Raw genomic sequence first — 13,628 nt, forward strand, 5'->3', positions numbered from 1 at the left:
GAATAATAAATACAAAAGTTATATCAAACCTCTTTCGGCGTGTGGAATCTCGTTAACAAAATTGTTCATCGTAACCCTTGTGCTATCCTAGACATTTTAACATTGGGAGTTGGGTCATCTAGACCCATTAGAGACAGTGCGCTGAACCTTTTTTTTTTCAATGATTTGTGATCTTCACTGGTGGATTACATGAAATCTTTCCACCTTTTTCATGGTAAGGAGAACACGTCAATGTGAGGGTGGGGTCACCTAAGATAGCACAAGGGTTAATCAGTTTGATGTTAGATATCAGCTGTAACTCTTGTTAATAGTTTTGCATATTTGTCTTTGAAATACGTATTTTTAAAAAATAAATCTTTTGGAAGAGGGATTCATGTTACACAGTTGATCAATGTTCTCAGTTGTTGGTTTATTCTGGATAAATGCCAATTATTGCTGCAATTAAAACGTTAAAATGCGTTGTGTTTGGCCCAGAATGCGTTTTTACGGGGGATCTTAAACTCAGCATCATTACGTGTCATCCTTCCGCGGGAATTTCAGGATTCTTTTTCTGCTCTTTGATCGGAAACAAAGTAGAACCTTCAATTTAACACTTTCAGATTTTAATGTTGTGGACGGCTGGAATTCTTCACATCACAAAATGGTAAGACGGGGATTTGAATATGCCAGTGTGGGTTTTTGATGTGCGGTGAAGGAAGCGCCGAGCGAACAACTATACATACTATCATGGTCTGCAATCTAGCTCACTTAAATTAAAGCGCTACAATAAGATGTCAAAATAGACAAACTTCAACGGTTAATGTAAATGGTTACGGTTAATGTTAATGTAGTTTGGAAACTACAGTGAACTTCAGGATTTTGTTAGTGAGATCTATTTTTCAAAGTATCAGGGTTGACGGGGGTTTTTTTCTTCGTAAAGAATATGACGTTGATTTGAAGATTCACAGTTAAATACATATAGAAAACCTCCCAAAAGAGTAGTTTTTATGAAAGTCTAAATTCTAAAAGTGCTTTATTTGGGGTCTAATATAATACAAGTGTATTAACTACATCCGTTAACACGACTTAAACCACCCCTAGAATGCAATACTGCCATCTGTTGGATGGGAGGAAAACTACAGATTCAGTGTTCTCTAATGTGTGTGTTATATTAGTGTTTCTTTTCCCTTTTCACCTAAATTCAAATATTCTCAATTAACAGTGGATGGGGAAAATTGCCTACATATATCATTAGTTTGCAGTATATGTGATACATCCAAACCTAAATACAATTTAAAAGAAATAATCTTTAAAGGTAAGAATATTTTACATGTTGCTCTGTTAAAAGTTGATGAAGAACAGGCATGGTCTGTTAGGATTAAAATAATTTTTTTTGTTACAGTCTAAAAAGAAAGGCCTCAGTTTGGAGGAGAAGAGAACAAGAATGATGGAAATTTTCTTTGAATCGGTGAGTTCATGTCATCTTGGTCACATTTCTGTGTCACATTGTTGATGCTGTATTGATTGTGTGGATTTAATTTAAATGATTGTTTAAAACATTTTCATTGTTTTTGCCACTTGGAAGCATCTTTTCATGAAAAACATTTAATTTTATTTTTTTGTGCATAAAAACAATATCAGATGTTGGAAAAAAATATTTTGAGTGCATTTAAAAAAATATATATATATTTTTTTGACAAAGTAAGACTCTACGGGATTAAAAGCAGCAAAGGCTTTTAATATAAGATACAACTCTGCGTGGTGTTTAGTATTGTTACTATTGATTTATAGTTTTTCAACTATAAAACATAAGAATATAATTCAAAAATAACATTTGTTTCCAAATCTAATATTGGCTTTTATTTTTAAAAGAGGCAGGCATGACTTCTTTTTAAATAAGTTGCCCTGTTCTACACATCCCTCATCTTATGTTGTTCTCACCACCGCTACTGTTACCTGAATATTAAACAGGAGGTGAAAGATTTCTAATCTAACAGAGAAGTTAATACATTGATACATAAATGTATATTATTAGCACTTCTGATTTGCACAACAGCTAAACGTTGCTGTGCAGCATAAGATAATAGGTGCCTTAATCTCATTCTAATAATAGGCAGAGTTTGCAGAAGTTTATCTTACTGTTATGTGAGCATCTCAGCCTTTAAATCGTGAATATAACAAAAATTAAATCACGTCAAGACACTTTTATTTTTTGAAAAAAATGTTATTTAATATGTCTTGTGGCCATGGAGCCACATGTGATTCAGACCCCTAGAATAGCTAAATAAATTACATTTAAAAGCTCGATTTGTTTGTGACTCATTTATGAAGACAAAAAAGAGGTAATGCATTTGTGAAGCTGTTTTCTTCTTCTCATTCCAGAAAGATGTTTTTCAACTTAAAGACATAGAAAAGATTGCACCCAAGAGTAAAGGCATAGGTGAGTGATCAACAGCTGAAACAGTCGTCAATCCACAATAAATAGACATTAAGCATTTTCTTACTCTGCCTTTTAATAAGTTTAAACCTCTATAATGTTTTTATTTTTTTACTTTTTATAAATGCTGTTCTCTAGTTGACTTGATCTGTGTCGCCCCCTGGCGGCTCACTTGGTACCTAACATGACACAAAAAACAACACACATAACACAAAAAAAAAACATACAAAAAGCAAAGTAGACAAAAGAGGATGTGGGAAATCCTCTGTAATATAAAGTCTGTATTTCTGTGCTTGTGGACTTGCTGCTTATTATTAAACCCAACAGCTGATAATGAGATAAATAGATCCGATTAATCTGTAATACTTGGCTTGATTGAAGTAACCTGATCTGACTGATCACAGGCAGTGAACGTGTTTCCCCAGATGGACTTTTCCCTCCTTATGGGGCTTCTATATGTCATTTCCAACAGTGATGAAGATTTATTCCAGACTGGTTCTTGTTTGTAAAACAAGGAAAACATGAAGAAGAAATGAAATAAGAGAATGAATCATACGAGGAAGGGATCTGCCACTTTAAGAGCCAGTGGATTCCTCCAGAAAAAAGAAAAAAAAACAACTTCCGATTTACCTTTACATAATTAAACAGATTTTTATCATCGTTGTTCACTTTTTCATCCAAGAAGGCGTTTTCAAATTACTTTGCTCCCGTCGAGTGTCAGGATCGACAATGGGTTGTGTCCCTGTAAGTGGAATAATAAAGATTTACAACATTTGAAATGTTGTAGGTGAGAAATATTCTCACATTTAATTATTATTATTTTTTTAGCTCTTTTAAGACAGTGGAGTTGGTACCAAAAAGCTCTGCACCCTCATGCATTCTTGAAACACTGGTGACGTTCTTAGAGGATTGCCATGGCAACCAGGACTTGCTCCTGCCATCTGAGCTGTATTTAGTCTGTAAAGCAGAACGGGGCCTATCAATAGCAGTCATTTTATATTGCAGAGAGCTGCTGACGGGTTCTAGCTCTTAAGTTAAACGTATTTCCTCGAAGGAGCGACTCGGGCTCCCACTTTATGGACATTAAGGGAAAACAGACCAAGAATGAAAAAACTTGAGGACCGGACTGCTCAGGGGAGAAAAAAACAATCAAATGGAGCAGATTGTGTTTGCGGGAAATGAAGAGGGGTTTTGTCTTCGATTGGACAAAACATGACTCTGGAGAAATTGGATCTCGTTGCGGTGATTGAAAGCACATGCTTTTGACCCCAAACACTGACGCCTAATGTAGTTACGGAGGGGTGGGGGGAGGGAGCAGTGAGAGATCTGCATTGCAGGCACATTTACCGGTTAGAGAGGAACAGGGGGGGGGATCTGCAACATGCCGATAATTGAAAATCACACATCCTGAAAGTTATTCAAGCAGAAAACCCACTGGTTTGGGTGGAGTTTGATTGAATGTTTTCCTTTCTTTTGTCTGTTCCTGCTGCTGCGGTCTAACATTCTTCCAGCCGTTCCTTTGCAAAGCGGATAGCCGTATTCCATCTCACCGCCAACACCTCAGGATGTAACTTCTGCTCCACTGCTTCTGCACCTCGCATACGTCCCCACATCAGGATTGAACGACCAAATCGGCTGCAGATGTTTGGCTTTAGTTTGGGGAAGTTTGGAGAAGCAGACAGTAGACATGGCGTTGATCCTCAGGGGGATGCACTGATGTACTTTACGTCATGTCTGAGAACTTTTGTTTTTGTTTTTTTGTATTGAACAACGTCAGCTTATCTTGCATTAGTTTCAGCAGTTCACACATTTAAGGGCAAATCCAGAAAAAAACAAAAACAAAAAGGAGCAATTTTAGTTCCTGCTCTATTTTTTTCTTTCTTTCTTTCTGTTTATTCTCCAAGCCCCCATGACTGTGAAGGACGTGCTGCAGAGCCTGGTTGATGACAACATGGTGGACTGTGAAAGAGTTGGCACATCCAACTACTACTGGGCGTTTCCCAGCAAGGCCTTAAATGCTCGCAAGCACAAACTGGAGGAGCTGCAGAAACAGGTTTGTTCCTGTGAGCATCATGAGCTCAAAGCACTGAGACACGCTGGAAAAGTTTGTAAAAACACACCACTGAGCTGACAGCAAGGAGGTCAGAAAGAACCAGAAGATTCTCCAGAGAAACAAAACAAAACATACATTTGCTTTGTGTTTGTATTTCACTGTGTTGGTGATGCACATTTAAAACCTTCAAAATAGTGAAGGAAATAGAAAAAGAGATCTATTTCAAACTTGTGAGTTTGACAGGAAGTCACAGCGCTCGTCTTTGAAGGCCTCGTGGTCGCTGGGACCCACTTCCCTCTGCTGGTGCACAGCATAGTGATGGGGGGGGGGCATTTCTTAATGATCAGCGATACGGAGCAGGAAATTCTCAAAATATGGCCTTTTCCTGTTATTAAACCATGATTAATCAGGATTTCAGTGTTAGTTTGAGGCTATGAATCGACTGATCGGGAGATTAACAGTAAATAAACATGAATGTTTTATTCATAAATGCAATGATTTTACTGGAAAAGTCCCCAGCTTACATTAAAAACCTTTACTGGTCTTTACAGTCAGCGCTCCGTTTGCCATTTACATACAATGACGTAGAAATGACATCGACACCCCAATAGTAATGTTTCCAAATTTAAAGTGAAAGTTTCAAAAAAGTTATAGCTTTGAATTTGTTGGTTTAAAACAAACATCATATCACATCCATTTGATTCCCCTTGGAATAAATCCTTGGAACATTGTATGTAATTTATTGAAAGTTCACCTGTTTTTTTTTTTATTTTTCACAGCGTTTTGCTTGTCTTTGCTTTTTCTTTTTGGATTTAGATATTTTCTTTACACTTTAGGTTTTTGTTGTTAAACATAAAAAGGGTGTGATCTCAATTTTGTGGTTCAAATGACAACACTATCACTTGGAATTAAGGTTTTTGTAAAGTTTTAGGTTTATTGTTTAATTTTTAAGCTCTATAATAGAAAAATATCTGTAAAACAAAAGCTGAGGTTGCACTAAAAGATTGGTATCAAGCATTGCCACAAAAAAAGTGTAAAGTAGTAAAAAAAAAAAAGAAAACAAGCTCAAAAAGCCCTAAACATACTTAGTCAAATAGTTAATTGCACTGTGCTAAACATCTGTAAATAATTATTGTGTCAATGTATTTAGAGTAATCATGCTACTGTGTTTTTTAAAGTGTAAAAATTCTTTTTTTCTAATATTTTCAGGAATTTGTATTCGTCTACAACTGAACTGTTCTGTCTTCCAGCTCTCTGATGCTAAGCAGCGGAAAGCGACCCTCCAGAAAGTGGTTGAAAAGGCGAAAGTTGGACGCCAAGATACGGTAATAGTGCGTTCAAAGTGAGCGCCAACGGCAGGAAGAGTGTGCGGGGAAAGGTCAAAGGTGAAACAGGGTTTGTGTGTATGTCTGCAGAAAGAGAGGAGCTCTCTGCTGAAGGAGCTGAAGGCTCTGAGAGAGGAGCGAGCACAGCTGCAGGCCGAGCTGGACCAGTACAGAGAGTGTGACCCACAAGTTGTTGAAGACATGAGTGAGTACCCCACCCTGGGCTGGTTTTTTGGTTTACATTAATTCCCAGCTGCTGCTTTGATGCCTTCACACCATCAACCACAGTCTGTCATCTTCATGACAGACTGTCTATCATCTTTAGGGAGTATTTGGATTTAGCCATAAGTCTGAGTTAGTCGCCTATTACTTTCACATGTGACAATATCTTCATCTTTTTTAACAGAAAATATTTCGTCATAAACGTTTAGAATGGGCGTTGTATGCTGCATATTTATCTTACCTAGCTGAGAAAACGGCTATTTTGGCATCAGCATGTCATTGAAGTGATTTCCTGAGGACAGATGTGGCGGTTGACGTCTCAGCTCTGACTGTTAAAATGGCCTGAGAGTTCTCCCCACAGACAGCAGCACAGTCAGACGATTCACCACGTGAAAATGATGGAGCTGACGCTCGCTGCTCTTCCTTCTGTTCATAGCTGGTGTGACACCAGAAACTATGTCCTGGAGTGAAGCCTCCAATATTGCTCGCTATTTGGGTTGCACCAGTAATGCTAGGCTGTGGTTGTGAGGAGCTGTAAGCTAACCCCGACAGTCCTGCCCCCAAGTCAGAGGGGAATTTCTAATGAACTCCTGCCGTTCTACAGAAATTATGTCCTTAAAAACGGCTGTTTTAAAAAAAATAAAATCTAAAAACAGCATTGTCATAATTGAGACCACTGGGGATGCCTTTACCACAGAAAAATGATTGGAGTGGAGCTTTAACTCAATTCATAAAACTTCTGCTGATTTTGCTGCAGTAATGATAGTTTATTTCACGGGAATCCTTTTTGAGCTTGTAAATTTTCTTGTTTCGGTAAAAATGAGGAGTCCTGAAGTTTGAGTCATCACGACTGGTACATTTCTCTCTGCTCTGTGACTTCTTTACTTCATATCTGTGAGATTGCCATCGTTAAATGACCTGGACTGAGCCTGAGCTTGGACATGACATCAGTGACTGTAGAAGAGAACAAGCGGGTGGAGATGACTTTGGCCTTCCATTTTTGTCACTGTTGAACCCGTTTTTTAACAGCCTTCCTGTCATTTTTACCACACTACTACTGCGTGTGAAACGATCCTCCCACACGCACACACATATTTTTAATAGGCGCTGAATAGTTCTCCACACTCATCCAAATGCTAAAAATAACTCTCTGCTCTCACTGTTTTCCTCACCCGCTTGTCAATTTGTTCATAGATTCTCTTTCCTGTTTGTGATTTTGGATAGTTTTTGTCCCACTTTTTGTTTGCATGTATGAAGAAAAGAGAAAAAAAAAGTGGCTCCTACAACCGAATGGAATGAGAAAATAGATTTAAAAAGTGGGTTTGGGTGTTTAGAGAAGTGGATTAAAGTTGTTGTGGGTTAGCTGTCTTCATAGCTGTGCTGCCGTGCACACACTCGACCACATTCACATTGGGGATGAAACTACCTTTACTGATGGGTTAACTGTCCAAGGATACATTGTTTTAAAAATGGTCAAAAAGTTGATCCTCTAGCAAACCAGCATGCAGAGCTTTTCAGCTGCAGGTTCCCCCCGATTGTCTGGCAAACATGTCACAAAGCAGCTAACCGGCCCTGGAAGGCAGATGGTATGAACAGAGCTGAGCCTCCTGCAGAGGCAGAGGTTTCTGCTCGGCTGGAAATCCTGCACGTCAGGTTTTTTAGTTTTATTTTTTTCATTCTGCTCGGGGCAAACTTTGTATCTCTAAAGGCTGGAGCTGAAACTCAATGGCGGTGCAAAGGCGTGGTCAATGAGCACAAACGTTGCTCTGGCTGCTTCACAGTAACTCGCACCTCTCGATGTTTCTCAATACAGGCATTTAGTTTATACAAAGTTCTGCTCCCCCCCCTTACTTTTTTATGCTGATGTTACTTTTAATACCATTTTAGTCAAGATTTAGTATTCAGATCAGCTTTCACACTTGCCAAAAGAACACTATCTGAAAAAACAATAAACCCTGGTGCAACCCAAACACTAAAACACAACAATTCTTTTAGATCAACTTGGTTTTGTCATGTTAGTCCATGAGAAGCAGCATGCAACAGGCAGCTGTGTTTCCAACCAAATGAGCAATGGAGTATCTAAGGTGCCGACATGCAGAGGCCTGGACGTTCTATGTGCTTTTAAAATGACAATAAAAAAAACAGAATCCTTAAATTTAACTTGTACAATTTAAAGACCCACGCCGACGAAGATTGTTGTTTTTAACATGTTCTTCCTGCCCTGTCCTTGAGGACATATTTAGAGTAACTCAACATTAAAATTGCATTTCTGAGTACCGGTATTTGTGAATCTGGAGCAGATGACAAAATGCCGTTTGAAAAGGTGTTTATTTGTGACGTAGAAAATACACGGGGCGGGCCACAAGCTCCCTGCTCTGTGCAACGGGGTTTACTCCATGCCAGAGGTCACACGCACAACTCAGAGGTGAATTTCTAATGAACTCCGACCGCTCTGCAGAAACGACGTCCTAGAAAATGACACAGGTTTTTTGATCCTGCCTAAAATGGGCAGAACCAGAATTAAAAGACCCCTGGGACGCTTTTATAACACATCAATAGATGATTGGAGTGGGAATGAACCAAAAAGGGTAAATGGCATTAATGCAGAAACCAATAAGAGAACAAATATTTAATGAATTGTGCTGTGGATTATTATATAACCTGTTTACACAAATGATCCACTCATGGTTTACAATTATACAGACGCATTTTACTTTTGCTAGGTGTGACTGCTGAAGTGTCCATCTTTTCTCTAACATTCAATAGTAGAAGAACCACTTGTTGCTTTGAGTCCTGAAATTCCCCGTAACTATAGTTCTGAGTACAGCAGTTGTAGGTGGAGTCAACAACAACATGCAGCCTTTTTCTGTTTTTTTCCCCCCTCAGTTTTCTGTCTCCACATGCCCTTGTGTCCATTACTTTAGTGCGCACACAGCTTTGCAGCAGATAACCATCTCCTCCAAGTGCAGAAAGAATTGTACTTCAGGGGTGTGTGCAGCTGTGCGATGTCTATCACACTCTTTTACAAAGAGTGCAGAACTTCTGATCATCATAAATGAGCTCAGACATGAACCTACAGTCTATAAAAGAACTGAACTTATTGCAAAAAAAAAGTTCCTTAGGCCAGTCTACCACAATTGTTAGCTTTGTAGTATTTGTCTTTGTGCCTGCCAATCATCATCACTATCATCATAATCATCTTTTAAACTATTTTCAAAGTGTTCTCAGTGGTCTTTTAATTATCATTATGCTGTTTTAGCTAAAATCTAAAAACCTGTGTCGTTTTCTAGGACGTAGTTTCTGTCTGCAGAGCGACAGAAGCTTCGAGTTGTAGGTGGAACTGTGGAGCAACCCCGCCCCCCCTTTACCCTCCCTGTTGTAGGGAGTTTGTGGCCCGTCCGTCTAAATTATAACATATAATTAATAATAAAGAAAAAAAGACACAAATAAAGCTCAAACCCTTTTATGTAAATAGTTTTTGTTTACCATTAATGGCTGATCTGACACAAAATGTGTCATTTTTGACTTGCTGTGCAAGATTTGGCTCAATAAGAAAACCCAGCTAAAGAGGAACATAAGTCTGTTTTCAAAAGGCTTCTTCTTCCAGTTTGTGCAGCAGTGATGGTTATTCTGGAACACTGGGTTATTTTTAGCAGCTGGTTTTACTGCTGGTAAAATGACCCACTGGAGCAGAGTAGACAGGTCTGCAACACGAAGGTTTTTTTTAAAGAAACCTTGATGAGTTCATCATCAAATATTACTTTAAGAAGAGTTCTGCGAATACGTCGTCTGCTCCCGTTTCAATGTGGAAAGCCTTTTTTTTTGTTTTTTGTTTACCTGGCATGCAGCCATTGCAGCCAGAGTGTAAAGGAATTTTAGCTTAAGGAATGAAATGACATAATGAAATTTGCACAGGTACTGATCTCAGTTTCTTTTCTTGCAGGAAAGTCCAATGCTGTAGCTAAAGAAGCTATCTCCAGGTGGACAGGTGGGTCTGTTTTTCTCATTTTTACTGTAAAAGCAAGCGAACTCCCTGCAGCGTCCTTCACTCTCGGAGAACCGTGTGTGCGTGCTGGAAGGTTGGGATCCTGGAGAGAGCAGACTGGCCTCTACAGGCCCTGTTTATGTTGAAGGGGGGCGGGGGGTGTCTTTGATTAATGGTAGACTGTTTTCAGTGATGGGCTTCTCCTTGGGTAATTGGAGCGGTTTTGTGTACCACAGAGGGATGCCGTCTGTCAGCAGCCTCTTTTGGGGACTTTTTTTTATAAAACGCTAATGGTGAGGGTGAACTCGTTTAGCCTCCACTGGAAAGGACGCCGCTAACAAACAAGCAAACTATCTGTGACGAGTCCTGTGTTCAACAATGATGGTGTTTAAAGACCAGGATTCTGTTCCAGCTGTAGCTTAAACTGTGAGAGGAGCTGGTGTTGTCATGGCAACAGCTTCATGAGTGCCCCCCGTTTGATCTGTTGCCTAATGGTTTGCTTTCCAAGGTGTTGGTAACCAGTCATGGGTTGTGCCTAAAGGGTTAAACCCCCTGTTGATGAGTGATGTTGGGACAGCAGGTGTGTGGGGGCTGGAGGTTGTGGGTTTATTTGGGGCCAGATCATTGGGGGGTGGGGGTACGATTGGCCCCCTTCAGAACAAAGCCTTAAGACCATTGACAGTAAATGTGAACTGGACCGAGTGAGTGTCAAACCCCCCCCCCATGAGGAAATGTTTGCGCGATATACTTTTTTGGATTAGTATTGCATTTGGACTTGCAGTCCTAAATTGATAATAATTATTAGTTTATCAAGTCTCTGACTAGGACAGAGTTTACTTTTATTGGGGACTTCTGTTTTTTGTTTTTTTAAACACCTGAAATGTTGGCGTGTTCACTTGTGTTGCGTCATCTGACGGTACGGTCTTGTCAGCTCTTGTTGGACTTTATTGCCAAACTCAAACACAGCAGTGTCAGAATCCTCCAGGCATGTTGGAAGAGGCCACTGCAGCCTCTGAACGCTCTTTTATTCTACTGACATCAAGGCTTTAAAGTGGATTTAAGTGGATTTCATCCTGCTCCAGACCACAGGACAAACTCAAGATTTCCAAACTCTCACAACTTTCTAAAAAATGACTGCCTACATGAAATATGGCAAAGCAACCGCGACGCACCCACATGAGCCGCAATGCGGCCCGCGTCCTGTACTATGACCTCATATAAACGCACTGAAGTAGGCCTGCACATTAAATTGCAAATTTATCTTTATCGCAATATCAAGCTGTGCAATATGCAGATCATAGAAGTTCAGGAAAATTGCGATAAGTGGTTACCTTAAATGTGCTTAAACAATCATAAGAAATATTTAACGAATCAAATAAACCCCTTTACGTTGTTGAAAAATCGAATGGACCTCAGTAGACGAGGGTCATTTGGAGTATTTGTTCATATATCGCAAGTTATATCGACATCACAATATTGATCACTAATATAATATTACAAATCGTGAGCTTTCCTCATGTCATGGCAGCTTTCACTGAACCCATAATGTGATTTGAATTTGAATAAAACAGGTGATACTTTTTGAAGCTGCTGCAACTCGGTCGTTTTGTGTGTTAAGCCTCGCCTGAAACATTTACCAGGAGGCTTTTATATTTACAGATTTTTGACATTGTTTACAGAAAAACCAGGAAGAGCATGAGCTTTAGTAACAGCCTCATAAACAAAGCAAAGTAGTATGGTTTTATGCACATTCATTTTTCTTCTTAAACTTACAACATTTTCTGTTTTAATTCTAAAACAGAAAATGGAAAGACAAATACCCGTTGAAAATAAAAAAAAGGAGACCAATTTAAAGTTATTTCAGACTTGCAATAACCCAAAACATTGAAATGTTTTCTAAAAAAATTGGAATTAATCTTTTTAAATGAGAAAAGTGAGTTAAAAAGCGTGTTCCTTGTTAACGAAGAAAAAGGGTAAGATGAAGGGGAAACAATGGTTTAATGGATCGGGCCAATTCTTGGATGCTAAATGATTTTACCTTCCTCAGATGTTTATCTGCAGGTCAGAATAGATTGTTTCCAGGTGCTGCTGATTTTAATTGGTGGGAAACGTTAACTGCTCTCAGGAAGTATCAATCAGACCTTCGGCCAAAATAAGCAGACTTTCACCCAACAGCGAAGCAGCAGTGAAGCAGATGGTGTCGCCTGTGCGCTCAGGCTGCGTTGTCCAGTCCAGCTTCAATTTGTCACCTCCTGACTGACTCTGCTGTCAATCTGATTGGTTGTGCGTCGGTTTCCCCACTGATTTACATGGCAGCTGTGCATTTTTGTTTCCAGACAACGTGTTTGCCATCAAGTCCTGGACAAAGAAGAAGTTCTCCTTCGACGACAGCCGTATTAATAAAGCCTTCGGCATCCCAGATGACTTTGACTACATGGACTGACCGTGAACTTTTCAGACACACCCCTGAAGTCTGTTTCTCACCGCTCTGCTGTTGATTTTTGTGTTTATTCTGAGTGGGGGGGGGGGGACCCATCCGGATTCAGTTTACAGCGTGAGGTGGAAACATCAGTTTTCCAGATGCATTTTACCAGGGAATAAATTACTCGGGTGCAACTGGAGAGGGGACCGAGCCACCCGCGGTTGTGAGGAGTCACAGGGTCCTGTGACAAACAGCTTGACTCTTTGGACACCTGTTGACTTGAAACTGAGAGCTCCGAGCCGATGACGGACGGGAATCAACTTTTCCACTGGCATTGGTTGCATTTGGATGGTTTAAACAGATGGTTTAAATTTGGTTTTGCATGACCTCTCCTGTTTGTTTTAATTTTATTTTACAGTGGGTCATCTTGAGCCAGAAAAAATGTATTGGGACAAATGGCATGTTAAATAGCTGTAAATAGTTTTCCTATTCAAATAAAGTAAAAATTAATTGGCGTCTAAATTTATTTGACTTTGAGTTGAAGTCTAGCGCGCACACGTCTTCACATTAAACCTCACATTTTAAATTTCTTGACTAATTGCCCTGAGGGTGGTACAAAATCCTGTAATTAATGTGTTTTGCTTTTTCTTTCACAGCTGCAAACCTTTTGGTGAAAATACTTTACTGCTGTGTTAGCACGTCTTCAATGACTGTCGCCCATTTCTTTAGCGTAAAAAAACAAAGCTTATCAGCTTAATGGTTGTTTAGTGTTCACTCATTTGACCCAGTTAAAGGAGTTTGTGTGTCTCATCACATCCTGCTGATCTCTTGAGTTTTTTTGTAAGGTGATTAATTATATTTGACATATTTTGGTAGCTCTGATTTTTCTTTTTTTTACCTGCCACTGAAATGGTTAAAAGTTCTTGTTCTTTACACACTCACCCATACGACTGAGGATTTTGGCAAAAGTCATTTCAAAGATTAAAGAAAAAATTGTCATACACTGGTGGTAATTCATGTTGCTTGCTGTGTTTACCTGCCCAACCTGTCTTGGCTCAGACAATTTGCATGTCACCGCATAATGAGGGAGGCAACGTCATTTCACCATAGGAACCTAAAAAGCACTTTTAAACGCACACTTTTCTGCTTATTCCTTTTTTGTAACAGTGTAGGGCCTTAACCTGAATCATCATTTTCACTCACCC

At 39.4% G+C, this 13,628-nt stretch overlaps 1 protein-coding gene across 1 annotated transcript; it reads left to right on the plus strand.

Moving 5' to 3' along the window:
• The first annotated feature begins 393 nt into the window (after positions 1-393).
• On the plus strand, positions 394-13,424 carry mnd1 (meiotic nuclear divisions 1). Its single transcript, XM_004065961.4, has 8 exons — positions 394-643; positions 1,382-1,447; positions 2,362-2,419; positions 4,321-4,469; positions 5,720-5,794; positions 5,885-5,999; positions 9,960-10,004; positions 12,338-13,424. The coding sequence occupies exons 1-8, from the start codon at positions 641-643 to the stop codon at positions 12,442-12,444; spliced, it is 618 nt and encodes a 205-aa protein (XP_004066009.2). The 5' UTR covers positions 394-640; the 3' UTR covers positions 12,445-13,424.
• The last annotated feature ends 204 nt before the right edge of the window (positions 13,425-13,628 follow it).

This window comes from Oryzias latipes, chromosome 1, assembly GCF_002234675.1.
Source record: "Oryzias latipes chromosome 1, ASM223467v1".
NCBI lineage: Eukaryota > Metazoa > Chordata > Actinopteri > Beloniformes > Adrianichthyidae > Oryzias > Oryzias latipes.